Here is a 17,569-nt window from a genome sequence, read left to right on the forward strand (position 1 = left end):
CATGAGGGTGTGGGGCTGCCGTGCCAAAACATCTTGGACCCCACAAAGCAGCAAAAGACCATGAGGGTGTGGGGCTGCTGTGCCAAAACATCTTGGACCCCACAACTGGTCTGACAAAAAGTCTCCTGGCAAACATTGCCTCCCAGCAGTCTTCTGTCAAGCCTGTTGCTGCTTGGGAGGGATTAAAGGGAGAAAAACCCGTTCATTTCCTTGCAAGACAGGATTTGTGTCAGCCTTGAGTGTATCTCCCCAAGCAAATCCATGTTTACCCAGCGAATTAACTGGGAAGGAGCAAAAGTCACTTGTGGGTAAAGAAGAGATAAGCTGGAGTGTATCAGAGGTAGTTATCTTGCTTTCACAACTGAGGTCACTGGTTACCAACCAAAATGCTGGCAAACTACATTTTATTAGTATTTTTTTTCCTTTTTATTTTCTGATGATGCTCATCACCATTTTGCAGTGGGATGAAAAGAGAGGAGCTGAAATGCTAGGGCTGCTTTTGTGGGTCTTTTTGCTCTCTGCCAACGCGTGGCTCCCTGTCACGGACAGTGCCAGCCTTGAGGGAGGCCAACACCAGCTGCGGAGCCCCGCACAAGTCTCCTCTCCCCTCCAGACCCAGCTGTATGGACGTGCTGCCTGTGCCCCATCTCTCCCCACGAGGCAGCAGCAGGAGCGACATCAAGGTATGAGGATTGCCAGAGAGGTTCCAGTGCTGCTGCCCCCCTCCAGGTGGGAATTTGCACTTTCGCTTTAGGGCAGCAGCCCCCAAGCCACTTCACTAAATCAAGTGTCAGAGGCTGGATGTGGCTGGTGCACAGAGGGAAGAACATTACTGGCTTTCCACCTTCTGAAATAAAGTTGCCTTCTGCTCTTTGTGTTCAGTTCCCTTATCATCCAATATAAGAATCTGGACAGAGTGGGGTTTCATTTGTTCACCCAACCAAAGTGAATACAGACACATTTTCTAGAGGCCCAAAGAACACAGAAAGAAGACCTGCACCTTGGCTGGGTTAACATCTACGTTCATCTCTGATGGAGGATTTCTCACATATCTCCTCAAAAGTTGGTTAATTCCTGGCATGGTGCTGCAGGACTGCACAGATGACTGTATCCAGACATCTGAAACCATCTCTGCACCACTGTGCCCTAGGTCTGGATTCATATTGAAGTCCAAAACCACTCTGACTCTGAAGGTAACCTTAAAAACTGGCTGAACTGTAAGAATGCCAATAACATTTATGTGAAACAGCTGATGACCTGAAATGGTACCAAAGGATGGGAAGGATCTGACCTTCCCATCTTTTGGAGATCTTGACACAACATGAACACGGCACTTTCCTGCCGATGTTCTCAGCAGTTCCATCCCACGACCACACAGGCTGGGTGGGAAGTGCAGGATGAAAGGAGCATGGGGCCACTGTGGACAGTCTGACTGCAGACAAGGACGGCTGAGAGGAGCAATGTCTGCTGCAAACATCTCCCCATGCTGACTCCACTGCAGTTTCAAGTCACCTTACAACACAAAGCAAAGATGTATCCTCTTTCAATTACCAAAACTCTTACCTACATCCTAATAATCCTTCTAACTCCTGCCTGAAGCTTCAACTATCATCCAATCAGGCGTCAAATACATCTGAACTATTGTAGGTGTCTTGTAATGGCCCCGTTATTCTCTCCTAACTAGAGAAGCTTGAGACGGCACAAGACTGGACAAAGGGTAAATGGAAATATCCACTGGAGCTGGGAGGCACGCCAAGAGGCAGAGCGTACTAACATGCGATTCTGCAGCTGCTGTCACTTACTGAAAACATAAGACAAAGAGCATAGGCTAGTGTTTATAGAGTACTTTGCAGATAGGAGATTGCAATTATTAAATTATCAGACTGCACTGATAACTTCAAAAGGAAGAAAATCAAGACGCTTATTAAGTAGACTGAGGGAAAATAAAATGAACTCAATGGGGCAGAGAGAGTTAGCTATGAACTTGCACCATTGGAAGCAAAATTCCATTTTCTTGACTTGTTTTAAAGAAATGGTATTTATGTCACTGAGCCAGACATGCAACATCGGTTTAACAGGTTCACAGAGCAACCAAGGCTGGAAGAGACCTCAGGAGGTCCCCAGGACAGCCTCCTGCTCAAAGCTGGATCAACACTAATTTCAGACCAGGTTGCTTAGGGCTTTTTCCTCTTGGGTCTTGAAATCCTCCAAGAACAGAGACTGCACAAGCTTTCCAGGCAACCCACTCCATCACCCAACTGACCTCATAGCATAAAGCCAGAATCTCCTCAGTTTTCAGATTTATTCAGATCTTGATGCAAGCACAGATGTTCCCCAGATCAAAGCCAACCTTTGAACAGCCTGAGAACCAGAGGCTACCAGGTTCTTCCTCTTTTCTAAACTCTCCATGACAACAGAGTTGCCTGGTTAGTAGGCACGGCTCCCATGCCGCCTGCCGTTGGAAAAGCAGTGTGTTCAGTAATAGATAAGCCATACTTACCACCTTCAGGATATCAGCCGAGTGCTTTCACTGTGCTCCTGCACTGAGCTTATATGTGCCTGGTGGCTGGGGACACCAATGAGCAGCAGTAAGCACTCTGTGGAGGGACGCTGATTGGATCCTGCCCTACACCTAATTATGCCCAGTACCTGATCGCTCTCTGACAATAATGGTTGGGGTACAGAAAAACTGATAAGCAATTTATTGTTCTTCTTAATTCATACTGATCTTCAGAAGTGCTCTCAACCCATCCTCCAGCAATTTTGTGGTGGTTATAGAATTTTGTTTCTGATCTGATTTTGTGTCTTATCCTTAACCTGCTGCTTAAACTCTGCTCTTCTTTGTCAGCATGTGCCTTGCTGAATCAGGCATAAACAGTGACAGAAATGACGTGTTACGTTAGGTGCTGTCTGATATGGACTCCAGGAACCTAGGGTTAGTCTCTGTACCACCTCCAGCCCTAAACATCCCTTTTCTCATGCTAGCTCCTCATGCAACTGCTTTACTATTAAATTGTCTGAGACCAGCAAACAGCTTCTGCTCTGCGGTGATTCTCAAACTCTGGATGAGCAATTAGGAAATTACCTAGGTGCAGATTTATTGGAAGAAGAAGAGCTCATGGGAATTCTGGTCCCTCCTTCCCTCACTCCTTCCCACAGCCGGAGCAGTGCACAGAGCTGCCTGACCTCGGCTGGGTCCATGCCCTCCCAAAACACAGTCACAAAGGAAACTTCACCGCCATTCAGGTGACCGGGCCAGAATAAGGCTTATTGGAATGCTTATTTTGGAATTAAACCTTTCAAAGACATGACTGTTGTAGGTATTAGCACAAGAATGACATTACCTTTGGTCTTTTTGCAATAAACGAACTCTCTGGAAAACATTGCCAGAGGTAATCCGCTGCAGAAATGTCTTGCAGGCTATCTGATGTGACACAGAGCATGCAGGTCTCTCATAAAGAGGCTGCAAATAACCCTAACCCCAGCGAGGACTGTGTTTTCTGGACATTGGGGTTATAGAATAACCCAGCCACCCCTTCCTGACCACCTCCTGACGCAGCACCTGCTCAAAACGAAGACACAGTAAAAAAGAAGTTTCTTCCCTTCAGTGACCAAATGGAGATCTTTTCAGCCTAAAATGAAACAGAGATATGAATGGGCACTTGGAGGGACAGAAGATTATTTTGAAATAGAATACTTGGCTTAACAAGTTTCTTTTTTAATGAAACATTTTCTTCAGAAAAAACATAAATGACAATTTCAGGGACTTGGAAAAAATTTCCCCATGCTCTTTTTTGGGGCAAAGTAGAAGTTATTAGATAGATTTGATCAAAGTGCTCAAGGAATTTGCCCACAACCACCACCTGCAGAGCTGCTCTGCAGCCTGACTCTGGCAGGCATCATTAGCCACACAGGCACACACACAGGAGCACACATGCTTCTCCCCACAGCAGGTGAGGGCAGCAGATATTTTAACATGGTTTTCATAGAATCATAGAATCACCAGGTTGGAAAAGACCCACTGGATCACCGAGTCCAACCGTTGCTATCAAGGAATCCAACCATTTTGCCTGCTTCGTCTGTGCCTGGGTTAAGAGCAGAGGAGGAACTGGTCCATGGGGGGCTGACTGGGATCTGTGCTGGCAGCCTTGTTGTGCTTCCACTCCACACAGATACACCAGGCACCTCACAGCCCGGGCACATAATAAAAATGTGTCCCGTGGCTACCTAATCTTACCTTGCTGTCCTGCAGTGCTTGTATCGAAGCGTTACTAAGCTGGAAAAAACACACGAGAGCACATTGCACAGCTGTTTATCCCGCAGCAGGCTTGCACTGCCCTGTACTTTATTGCGGCTTTTGCCTTGCAGGATCCTGCTGACGAAACAGCAGCATCCTCAGGCCAGGAATAAACAGCTGGAGAGAACCGGCCAGCTGGCCATAAAAAGAGAGGGAGGCACAGGGAGTGATGGATGCAGCCAAGAGCACTGGGATGGCTCGTGGCTTTCACAAGAAGGTGTGATGGGAGAGTTTATTCCCACGCACAGCGCCTCTGCTTTTAAAGTGTCATCAAAAAGACTCTTCGCTTAGATGTTTTCACAGTACTCACCTCGGTGAGGTCAGAAGGAACACAACACTCTTTTTACCTCTAGTAGCTCAGGAGGAGAGATTTTTCATGACCACAGAGCCAGCCACACCACCCCACTCCCTGATGAATTTTTCTCCTAGAAGAGAATAAACCAGTTTTAAACTGTTCCTAATTCTGTCGTACCAAGCTGGAAGAAGTCCATATTTTTTCCTCCCATGTAATTTAATAGTCAAAATGGCTTTGTCAAAGCAGTTGAAGCTCCAAAATAGGGCTCAATAGGATGTCAGGAAAAGAAGGGTTTGCAATTTTCTAGGAAGGCTGAGCAGATAATTTAGGGCAGAACAGGTTTTCCTTGGCCCTTGGTTTATTTTTGGTCATCAGAGAAAACCACTTTGCTTTGAAGACATAGGGTTAAAGCTGCTGCTGGTGAAGCTGAATGGGACTGCGAGTTGGAATACAGGTGATAAAACCCACTATCTGAATTACATGGGTAAACTGGGAAAAAAAGGAGGATGTTACTTGCTAACCTATTTTTCACCTCTTCAACACACTTGGTGTAAAAGCCTTATTTTAGTGCAAAACTACTCCAGCTGAAACACGACATATGCCATGTCCCCAAACTAGAAATTTTATTAAGTACTCCTTCCCATAATTTGAGTCTTACCAAAAACAGATAAGAAATATAATTGCTCTTGGCTAGACACCATTGATGCTTCTGAGCAGCACTGCATTTCATGACTAGCCTCACCTTGGCAAGGACCTGTACGAGGGAGTGAGGCACTCAGTGTAAGGTGCACTGGCCTGAGCCTGTCCCAGTCCAAGGCAGAAATGGGTTAGAAAAACTACACTTCTGTTACTGTGTTGAAGCCATTCACACCCACCCACCACAGCAGAGGTCAGCACTTGCTTGTACAACCCATAGACGTTTTCAATGAATCTGATGCGCCTCCTTTGACGGCACTTCTACTGCTGGTGGCTGTAGAGAGAGCTATCCCCATCCCTGGAGGTGTTCGAGGCCAGGCTGGATGGGGCCTTGAGCAGCCTGATCCACTGGGAGGTGTTCCTGCCCATGGCAGGGGGGTTGGAACTAGATGATCTTTAAGGTCCCTCCCAACCCAAACCATTCTATGATTCTTTGCTCCAGAGACAGGCAGGAAGAGCAGACTTGCTAGGTTTTCTTAGGAAGACACTGTAAGGAAACTGAGGTATGAGCAGCTCCAAACACACTGGGTTTCCCATCCTTCAACAGGATAGATCCATCGTGCTTGCCCCATGGGGCTGATCAGTGCATTCCCATATCCTGATGAGTCCAAAAGGCAGCTGCCTCACTGTGAATCAGCACAGTGCTTTCACTCCTGTTTCCCCTGTGGATGTGAGGTGTCTGTTACATACCACACTGTGCAGGAAATACAGGGGCAGTCAACACATGCGGGTCGCTTGCCCTGTTTGTCTGAGCAGGAAAATCCAGCCAGTTACCACTAGAAGAGGTAGTGACTTTTCAAAGGCAGAAAGCTGGCAGGTGTGAAAGAGGAGGGTGCACTTGTTTAAAGAAGCTGTGGTGTATTATGGCCTCAAGCTCCGCCAGGGGAGGTTTAGGCTGGACATTAGGAAAAAATTCTTCACAGAAAGGGTCATTGGGCACTGGAACAGGCTGCCCAGGGAGGTGGTTGAGTCACCTTACCTGGAGGTGTTTAAGGCACGGGTGGACGAGGTGCTGAGGGGCATGGTTTAGTGATTGATAGGAATGGTTGGACTCGATGATCAGGTGGGTCTCTTCCAACCTGGTTATTCTATGATTCTATGATTTTTAGCTACTGAAAGACTAGTGCAACCTGCGGTGTAAACAGCGCTTGGCTTTGCCCCTAAATAGGGGTAGATTTTTTTCCTTAAGACTAAGGCGGAGGTGCGCAGGTGAGTGGGCTGCTCTTCTAACTGCCACATCATAGGTCAGGTCCTGCAGGTTCTCACCTCGCTCACCGTTCTCCAGCACTACAGCTGGAGGCATTTGACACCAAACAAAGCAGTAGCTGAATGTAGCCATGACATACGGCTCTCCCCCTGTTCCCCCGTCCCTGAGGAAGGCACAGGGACAGTCCTGCTTTGCAGGATCCACTGTTTGACGCAGCAGCCGAACCCAACTGAGCAACCTTTGCCTGCAGACCTCCCTGTCGCCCAATCCATATCATAGAATCATAGAATAACCAGGTTGGAAGAGACCCACTGGATCGAGTCCAACCATATCATACGTTGTCCCCTCCATTACGGACGCCGAAGGAAGAAACAAACCAGAAAATTGATTTCACTAACAAGGTAAGGGGCGGGGGACGCATGAGGAGCTGCATTTCAGGGGATGTGGTATACAATGCAGTCCACTGTGCTGAGCTAGGGCAGCTCTGAGGCCAATCTGGGGCCCCAGCAGGCTAGATGGCAAAGCTCGAACACATCTGTCTTTACCTTGCAGTGGCAAAAGGTAGTGGCAGTTCCATCAGCCACACAACTGTGGCTTGGGTTGGGTTGTGGGTTTTTTCCAAAAGGGAATTTATTGCTTTTGTAAGGTAGCTTTCTGGACTGAAGTCCTCCGTTTATCTCCAGAGCCAGTACAGCAGATTGTACTCAGTAATTTTCCCTGTGCCGGTGACCGATGAGGAGGGGCACATCCACAGCTAGGGTTAGTTCAGTCCTAGCAGTGCGGTTAGGCAGCGCCTCCGCAGTTGGGAAAGGTCTTGCCTCCTTCTGCAAAAGTAAAAAAAAAAAGGCATGCGCCGTCACCTGCTTGAAACGCTGGAACCTGGGGGCTCCTCCTAACAGGGCATCCTTGGGACATGAGTGTTTCTCTTCGAAACTGCACCGGCTAATCCCACCCCTGCTCTACCTCACTAGGGTGTTTTAAGTGGTTCAGCTCCTTCTTTGGGACCGCAGCGCACAGAGCAGAAGCCACAGCTGGGGTAAGCATGCCTCTAGCCTGCTGGCACGTGGAACTTGATCCCACACGCTGCCTGCTGTTCCCTGTGCCTGGTTAGCCTTTGGCCTTTCTGCTGGAACGGTCTTTCATTGTACAGGTGAGCTTGGGAGCAACACTGGCCTTCTGCCTATCAGACTGTGATATCAGGATCCTTTTTGCCTCAGAGGAGACTGCCAAAAGGTAAAGGTAAGGTAATGATCTGCAATTGCTGCTGGCAAATGCAGCGTTTTAACCGATCACATGAAAAGTACACCTAAGGTAAAGGAAGTTTCGTGCATCATTTAGTGATTACGCCAGTCACTCCGTGCTGCTGGAGACGATCAGGAGTGAGAAGATGAAGCTGAGGGTAGAGGACTGGGTTAGGAGGTAGATGAACCTGTAAGAAAATCTGGAGTGCAGGCAAGTGAGCCAGCAAGGAATTGTAGAATCATAGAATCACCAGGTTGGAAAAGACCCACCGGATCATCGAGTCCAACCATTCCTATCAATCACTAACCCATGTCCCTCAGCGCCTCATCCACCCATCCCTTAAACACCTCCAGGGGAGGTGACTCAACCACCTCCCTGGGCAGCCTCTCCCAATACCCAATGACCCTTTCCATGAAAATTATTTTCCTAATGTTCAGCCTAAACCTCCCCTGGCGGAGCTTAAGGCCATTCCCTCTTGTCCCGTCCCCTGTCACCTGGGAGAAGAGGCAGCTCCCTCCTCTCCACAACCTCCTTTCAGGTAGTTGTAGAGAGCAATGAGGTCTCCTCTCAGCCTCCTCTTCTCCAGGCTAAACAACCCCAGCTCTCTCAGCTGTTCCTCATAAGGCCTGTTCTCCAGCCCACTCATCAGCTTCATTGCTCTTCTCTGGAGTCACTCCAGAGCCTCCCACAGGACTACCCCAAGCTCCTGAGGCAGGCAGAGGAAGCCCCCTCTGCACTTCTTCACCCACCAGCCTTCCCCCACGTGTTTGCGAGATGGAATAAGGTCCCGGTGATACTGGCTGACAGTGTCTTGAGCTATTTGGACAGCAAGGACTGTCCCATCTAAGGAAATAGGGACCAAAAAACCCAAGAATGTAGGAGTTTACTTGCTTGCCCAGCAGATATAAATCAACTTCACCCTGGTTTAACTTGAGCAATTAATCACAATGCCGAGAAGCAGCACAGATGCATAGCCACACAACTAACCACTTTGGTTTCTACCAGCTGATCCTTACCCAAAGAACAACACCCATACACCTCACTTGAATTCATCCACTTCTTATCATTATAGCTTCACCATAATTCCCATAAGATGTCGCCTTCTCACAGCAACACAAGGTGGCCCATACCCCATGAATTTATTTGGAAATACCTATCCAACCGACCACACAGGTAACTGCCACTGTAGGAACTTCACCAGTGGCATCTGAGCCCTACCCAGCTCTATATCCTTCTTTTCCTACCACAAATAGAAACACCGGGAGTGTATTAAAGCCAGCCACAAGAAGCAGAAGGTGAGGCTGGCTCACCCACAGTCCTGCCATACCCGTGCCTCTCTGCAAACAGCTGCAGAGCACTGCAGACCACACACTGAAAGCAAGAGGCCTTCTGCCGCTGATAATGTCTCAGTTTACAGTCTAATACACTTTCAGCTGTCCTTAAAAACACGCAGAGACATTCTGCAATCAAACAGCTTTTATTGAACTCTTTATATTGTACATTTGTGAACATTTGTGCAATAAATATGGCGCATAGTATTGATTTTTCCCGGATTGTTACAGCATGAGAAGTCTTCCCTTTGTCGCGGCAGTGTGCTGACACTACCCAGTAAGAAAGGCTGCTGGAAGGCAGTGGCAATGCTAGGCAACTCCTGGCAGTGCGCGTGTTGTGTGAAATTCATAACAGCAAGTTCAGAAACCGTTAGTGATGAGCTTGATGGGCAGATGAGACTGGTCTGGCTGCTTAGAGGAAGCTCAGCTGGACAGAGTTCTGGAGTCAGCCACAGCTTGTGCAAGAAGCTGGAAATAACACTGCATGCAACAACTTCAAAATGATCCTTAAGACATTGCCTGATAACTGCTTGCAAAATATTATACAGTTTTTACTTGATAATTGCCTTCAGGTACAAAAATAAAAGTATTTTTGCAGAGCCAACATTAAACCAAAAGGACTGATATTCTCCTACAATAACAAACAAAAGCAGAGTAGTTGATATAAATATCCATGTGCAAAATAGTTTTCAGGCTTAGTCAGCACTTGCATAAACAGTGCAGGTGAATAGAAAATGCAGGCACCCATTTCAGGAAAAACATAGTTCTGTTCAAGTTCTGGACTTGAATTTCAGGCTAAAAGACCAAACAAACTGCAGTTACATTCTTGGTCCTCACGGTATTTGAAACAGAGAGATGAGTTGAGCATTAATACAGCCCTACCTCTACTAACCAGGATAGGGCTAGTAAACACTTTCACACACACAGAAAAGCTCACAAGCTTTTTTTCATTACAGGAACTTCAACCCTGCAGGATTCCCTGTCCTCTTCTCTTTGCTGCCTTCATCCCTACTGCAGGAAAGAGCACAGTAAAGTTTCAGTCATTCAGCAACTCCATCCATTTCCCCCATTCCTCTGGTCAATCGGGGCCGCTACTATGAATAAGAGCGGCTGGTGGCCACCTTTTCTTCCTTGGGCCAGCACAGATCAGGAGACAGCTCCTACTCTTAAATCACACAGGCAGAGTGGCACAGGAAGATTTCTCTGGATCCTTTAGCTTCCACTTGGATTGCTTTTGATTCACAGCTCCTCCTCCCTACCAGCTCTAACCACTCCTTTCTTAGTTGGCAATACTACCTGTTTTCACAGTGCTACAGAGATAAATGTATGAATAGTAAACTTAAAAACCCAAATTAAAATCTTGACACTTTTCTCTGTGCCACGGGTAAAGTTACCTGTTAATCTGCTGCTGCCCCAACTCTAACTTCTCTTGTACTGCTGCTGTGAAAAGCAGCTTTGCAAGCCTGCCTCTACCCTCCTCATCTTTCTTGCTCAAATTAGTTAGGCTGGGGCATGAAGGTTTTACAGACATGAAAAGGGGAAAAAACCAACTACTTAAGCACCCCCTCCCTGCTGCTGCCAGAGAAGGTCAAAGGGAAAATGGGGAAAAAAATAATCAGAGCAAAGTAAATTTTCAAGAACAATGGTAATATCAAAATTAAGCAGCAGCAATGGCTATGATTGTAGCAAACACTTCCATTTGTAGCATCCACTGAAGTATGCAGGTTTTTACAAGTGTGAGAATCAAAGGATACAGTGAAAATACAAGTAATCAAAGAAATAAGTCACTCAGCCTTCCCTATAAATTAAGAATAGATGTGAAAATATATCAGACTTCAGAATTTGAAATATTGGGAAAGGAGCTTAGAAGCTTGGCTGAAATACTAATGTCTCAAGGAGTACGACTGACCATTTAGAGACTCTCCACACTTAAGAAACATCAAGGATGTAAAAAGCGCTAAGATAAAGACTGTACCTTTAACTGTGCAAAGTTACTTATGACCCCTTGGGAAGCAGCTCAAAAATACAGTTTGAAAGATGAGTTATTAGGCTTTACCAAGCAGCAGAGGTGAGACAGAGCCGTTCAGCCTATGAAAGCTAATACAGATTTGAAAGCAGTGCCTTGAACACACAGGCACACACATTTGATACTCACACTAGTTCAGCTTTCCACTAGTCAGTAGCTACAGTGAGAGGCAACAGCAAGAAATGAATCACTGAGCAGCATAAGGGTGAAAACAATTTAAAAAAAATCAACCGTCCTTTAGAACCAATCATTATTGAAGTTGTACATATTTAGACTCTATAGTAGCTTATTCCAAATCCTTGGAAAAAAAGCAGTTTTAAATCTTAAAGAAGGGTATGAATTTAATGGTTAAAGCATAGTTTAAGGGAAGCATGGGCCAAGTTACTTCAGTTACAGACCTAATCTGAAGGGACAGCCAATGTCTAAGGAAATAAACTAAGCAAGGGCAGAATAAATATAGCATTCCCCAGCACAGCATTTAAGTTATCAGAAATCAGCCTGAGTTTTGCAACAAAGTCCTTAACATTCACAAACTTAAGGGGAGAGAGAAGCAGCTAGAAAACAAATCTGGCTGTCATGCTGCTGGCAGGTAGACACTATCACTAGTGTCAGTTCTTTGGCTTTGAGCTCTTGTCTCCCTCCTCCAGGCCAGCATCACCCACCGCACAACTGAAAATACTCTGTTTGATGTTCTTTGCTCAGCCCTGACATGGGGCAGGTTGGCTTCTACCACATCTTTCCTTCCAAAACATACATCAAATTCCCCTGCCACAGGGAGGCCAGTAAGGTGCTATATACAGGAGGTAGTAATCATGGTTTTTACATAACCCCTTTGTTTTCTTAGCTGACTCAACTCTTGCTGATTGAAAACTTTATTCTTGGCAGAAGGTCAGTCAGAAGACTATTAGAGCAGACTTTATGAAGAACAGCTACTTTTCTCCTCTAACAACTGGGTGGTTCCACTTATTACAACTAAGAGCCAACAGTAGCCTAAGCACAGCAGTACAGGGATGGGGCTTCTAGTGCCCAACTGCGCCACAGTCACACAAGTCAAACATTACAGAAGAATCCAGAGTTACAGAAGCAGTGAAACAGCAAAGCTGCACATACCGACTGCCCATTGTACTTGACAGTACCAGTCCAGACCATGTTTGCCAGTTACTTCCAAAGCCTGGCTACAGTAAATTCAATTAATAGTGGGTTTTTTTCCCTTCTGGAATAAGGCGATACAGTGTAGCAGCACTCGAACAGGGCTTGAAAGAGGTTACAGCTCTTGACAGATAACCTTTAGCTCTTCTAAAACAGGCGTAAAAAGAAGTACGTAAAGACAAAAAAGAATGTAAGGAGGTGAAGGGAAGGTACCAGACAAAACAGCATGATTTTTCAAAAACCTCCAGGCAAGAGGCTTGATTTTACTTTTTTTTTTTTCTTAGTCTTTTCACTTTTGTTTAGTTACCAGGGTACAATCAGAAAAAAGAAAGGTCTGTCTTCACAGTGAAAGCTGGTGTACCATAGTCACTAGTTTGTCACTTCACTGTCAGACTTCCACTCAAGTAAGTTTTTCCTCAGAGCAGTTGGCTGAAACAAGCCTCAATTCCAGCCCTCAGGATTTCCTCTTGTTTTACACTGTCACCAAAAGGGAAACCCTCTTTTCTTCTCTCCATGCTCCAGTCCCATTTTTGTCTCCACAGAGGTATTACCTAACCACTCTTGCACAAAAAAAAAATCCAAAACTTCCCAGAGCTCTTGGGCCTCTGCTTCAGTAACTCCTTATTTCAACAAGTTTTATGAATCTGAAACAATGTTTTTTAAAGCTAGACTTCAGATATAACAAGGAATACACCAGTTAATTTAGGCAATATTTTTACATATATATATATGTAGGTAAAAAAATAAAATTGTCTTGATAAGAAAAATTGTGTAACCTGATTAAGAAACAAGTCCCTAGAAGCTGTGCAATAGAGCAAAATGCACTGGCTGTATAACCGACACCGGGATAGCTAACTGCTTATTTTGAGAATTTGGAAAAAAAAAACCCCAAACACCCTAAGAACAGACCATTCTACATAAGAAATAAACCTGATTCTTTGTTGGAGATTGCAAAATGTTTTTGAAGAGGCTCCGCATCACTACACGACTTCAGTTGGACTTTCTTTCCCGTTCTCGTGCAGTCACAAAGTTAAGGAGGTCGATGGCCGTAACGATGCCAAACACCATTTGCCGCTTGCTGGAGGAACCGTCAGAATTATCTACACGGAAACAAAGAGGACACTCTGTCTTTAGGGGGCACAAAAATCACACCATCCCACTTGGTTTTAGTGGCACAGTTTGCAAAGGCAAGTGCCAAACCAACCCAGCTCCACATGTCAGGGCCTGTTAGTGGAGCTGGTTATCACGGGTGACCCTTGTACATTGAGGAGGAACCCAAATAGCATCTTGACTAACAGCCACACAGGAAGAAGCAAGAATTTTCATTTCAGAAAGGCTTCTCAACAAAAGGGATACAAGAACTGAAACATTATGGAAGGAAGGATAAAAGTACTCCAGATTTTTTCTTGACATGAAAATTCAGACCAAATTCTAGTTATACAATGTTTCCCTTGTACATTATTTTCTGTGACTCTACCTGAAACCACTGCAAGCTGATATTATCCTGTTTGAACCAGGGGCCACTAGAGGAGGAGATGTGACACTACCATTGTCTTACACCCCTGCCAAATACAGCATTAGTATAAAAATCACAATACAACATTTTCCCATCTATATCCAAAAAAACTTAAGTCACCATCTAATCATTGCTGCATTGAGAGCATGAGTTCAGGTGATTTTTCATTGTAAGCGTAAGCCTTAGACCTGGGAACCAAGTGGCCAAATTACCTTTATCCCTCTATCTATGGTCTGATTCTAAAAGTCTGGCCCTATTGAGATGTTTAGACTATTTATATATTCAGTTTGTTCAGCCAGCTGGGTTGTCCTGGACTTCTGACTTATTCGATCTCTGTTTCATTGCAGGCTTCCACTGAGACTCTAGGTTTATAGATTGTCAGCACAGATTCAAGAGCACATCCTTATGGTGAATCAGCCTGAATTTTATGATTATTCTTCATTTACAGTTGTAATTGAGAGAGACATCAAATAAATTTATCTGTTGAGTCTTTATATTGGTTTTAGTTTAGTTTCTCAGTGTTTGTAATTTTGTGAGTAACCTGCTACAAGGAATATATACAAGTTCATAAAGAAGGCAGTGTAAAGAGTTTTGAGAAGATTAAGAGCAGAGTTTGGAGGGAAAGCATCAAGTGAAGAGAAGGAAGCTAGTTTAAACAAAACAAACAGTAGAAAGAAATATTAAGCTGTCTTGAGGCAGTGATGCCAGTGCCAACATCTAGATCTTACTAATCTTTATGAAGTTGCAATAAAGGTTTTGCTTTAGAAAGGCAAAAAAGTGCAGTAACCCAGAATGCTCACTGCGATGGAACTGCAGAAGTTGTATAACAGGAGTAGGAAGAAGCTCATCATCACTTGCACTGCTGGAGCTTATTTATTGGCTCACTGCTACTAACAAAGCTATTGCACCATGGCCTAGGCTCAGGCTCTCAGTTCTGAGAAGTATCTCGCTCCAAAAGCGGGTACATTACAGTATGCAAGGTTACTAATGGATTTAACATTTACTTCACAAGAATTACTGCTAGTGTCCAAGTGTTATTAGCACACAGTTACAGGCACAGAAAGAGGATATAGCTTCTTCAGAACTTGTTAACACACTCACGCTTGTATTTGCTTCTTGTTACCACTCAAAGATTGCATCTTACAAGGCACATCATACTCACATTGAATTTGTTCATGAACCACTAGAGCAAAGTGGTCTATTTCCAGGATATGAGAGAGTTTCCCCAAGTTGTCTTTCAGGTTAATCTGAGGAGAGAATTACAAAACTTAAAATGTGTAATAGTTGATAATCCCCATATACTCTGTGCAGTATTAAAAACAGCACATCAGCATTTATATACTGCTCCCATCTGAAGTATTGTAAAATGCTAACAATCAAGGCCAGCTTAAAAGATCAGTTTTGTTTCCAATTTCCAATAAAACAGAACAAAAAATTGAAGCACTACATGAAGTTATTAATTCTGTCATTCATTTCGATTCTGTAAACATAATGTATATGTGGAACATACTGAATAACTGAAAAATGTTAAAGATGGAAGAAGGTCAAGTGTTCCACATGTCTAACAGAAGAAGTTATCATAAAACTTATTATACCTTGTGATTTTACTCTAGCAAGACTAGGAAGAGTGAATCAGGCTGCAAATCATTCTAGAAGTGAAGACAGTCTACAAATGCAGCAGGGGAAGAGCAAAGCCCCAACAAGCCAAAAACAAAACCAAGGGTGAAGATTGGTCAGCTAACGCTGTATTCCGGTGCAAATCAAGGAACTGAGAATTAACAATTCATTTTTAGTGATGTTCAACTTTGCTAAGACTAAATAAGAAAGCACTCTTTTGACTCTGCAGAAATACAGATACTTCTGAAGCACTTAACTATTCATCCACTAGAACCATTGGTAAGAATGCATGAAACTGTTCTTCCTACACGTGTTAGAAAAATTGAGCAGCAGTAACAGGTCTGTTACGCAGGAGACTCTTGTCAGGTAATGGCAGCGGCCATCATCTGACATACTTTCATTAAAGGAATTCACAGCAAAGTAAAGTCTCGCACTGCAGATTTAAAAAGCCTTTATCCTGCAGTGAGCTCAGCTTGTGATGGAGGAACAAATGCCACAGCAGGAACAGCTGGGCTGCCCTGGAACACCGAGCTCTGGTCTCCATGCTGCAAGTTAGAAGAGATCAAAAGGATTCCCAGCAGCCCGTGCTTAAAGGACCAGCAGGCTATAGTGGCTACTGAAGCATCAATCCTCAAGCTTGTGGGTCAAGCAAAGGGCAGGGAGAAATCTGGCCCTACTGCCACAATCAGCATTAAGTCAGCACCACCAACAAGCACTTGCAAATATATGTCCAAAAACTCACTTTTGAACTTAAGCTTCAGTGAGTTTTGTGGGGTAGAGCCTCTGTCATCTGGTTGTGTATAATAAATAGATCCATTTTCAGGGACCAGGTAGGCTAAAGATAACCAGAACAAGCAGGCCATATGCAGCACAAGGAGAACCATGAAGACATAAATGTGTTCTGGAACGCTTAATGGAAATTTAACAGAACTACAGAGTTTTCACCTGTCTCACTACTGCTCATTCAAGTTTCCTGAAAATTTTGCCCATGAGTTTTCCTGCATTTAGGCATTTTTTTTTGAACCTACTAACTCTTTAAGGCAATCAGCCTATGCACATGCTACTGTACTTCATGACTGGGACTGCTTGTTTGGCTCTAAAGGCAAGTAACACGGCACTGCTCTTGGCCTTACAACTCAATTCTCTCCTTCCCCAGAAGTAGGCTCTGGTCCACTGGGGATGCTGGGGACGCCAGGCCTTGCATTGTTTAGCAAAGTGTTCAATGGTGTAGGACACTAACTAAAAATGACACCAGGGAAGAGCCTAACAAACAGTAGGTATAGTAACAAGCAAGTGCCAGAGACCAGACCATGTCCCAGCCCTATTTTCTGGGAAAGGCAGACAAGAGTTCTGCTAAGTGCACGTCTGCACTGTGCCTAATAGATTATAGTAGTTGAGGCAAAGATCTTTGGGGAAAAAAAGGGGTAAAGGGATCCCAAACCACTGGAACCAGCATTTGACTCCACAAGAATGGTCCTCCTCTCCACTAACACACGGTGCTTGTTTGGATTGGCAAATTGTCCTGCGGCTACCGTTTCAAAGCCCTAGAGTGCTATCCTACTCGCAACTTGAAAAAAAGCTATAACCAGTAATCTTCCATTCTACGAGATCACTACAAAATAACCGTGATGATCATATCAAAGAAAGTTTCCTGTGTTGCCAAAAAAAAAAGCTTTGCTTTGGTAGTCACAGGCTAAGCTGGCCATTTACTGATGCATGCCATGGTACAGACCTTAACTGTAGAATATTCTAAGTAATTTCAGTGACACAGATGATCCATTTTCCCAATTTTGCCAGTAAACAAACTGAATAAGCTTGACTAAAGTGGTAAGAAAGCAAAATCTACAATACTTCTGAGGTTATGTGCATTTAACCATGTTTCTCCATCAATTAAAATGTAAAATATCCAATGAATGATGCTTTTGGTTAGCATGCTAGCAATACCACCGCTTGTCTTGCTCCTCTTCTACCCTCCACCAAGAAGAAAGTCAGAACTAAAAAGAAAAGAAATGGTCAAGCTGTTCTTCCCTGAAGAAGCACAAGAAACTCCAAGATGTCTATGGAAAAAAGCCACAACCTCAGAAGCACAGAGAATCCACTACTACAGCTAACACCAGTGTAGCTACAGAAATGATTGCACACCACCAGAGCCAGAAACTCTTACAGTGTTCAAGTGAGGGAAAACATGAACTA

The 17,569-nt window shown here is 44.5% G+C and overlaps 1 protein-coding gene across 3 annotated transcripts in view; it reads right to left on the minus strand.

Moving 5' to 3' along the window:
• Positions 1–11,386: 11,386 nt before the first annotated feature.
• Positions 11,387–17,569, minus strand: part of LOC138728771 (cystathionine beta-synthase-like protein) — a 29,047-nt gene continuing 22,864 nt past the window's right edge. For all 3 annotated transcript variants that reach the window (XM_069872401.1, XM_069872387.1, XM_069872395.1), the window contains 2 exons: positions 14,922–15,006; positions 11,387–13,343 (listed from right to left, as the gene is read on the minus strand). In XM_069872401.1, coding sequence (XP_069728502.1) covers positions 13,234–13,343; positions 14,922–15,006 — 195 coding nt within the window. In that variant the 3' untranslated portion in view covers positions 11,387–13,233. The remainder of the gene's footprint in view (positions 13,344–14,921; positions 15,007–17,569) is intronic.

Source organism: Phaenicophaeus curvirostris, chromosome 1, assembly GCF_032191515.1.
Source record: "Phaenicophaeus curvirostris isolate KB17595 chromosome 1, BPBGC_Pcur_1.0, whole genome shotgun sequence".
Lineage (NCBI taxonomy): Eukaryota > Metazoa > Chordata > Aves > Cuculiformes > Cuculidae > Phaenicophaeus > Phaenicophaeus curvirostris.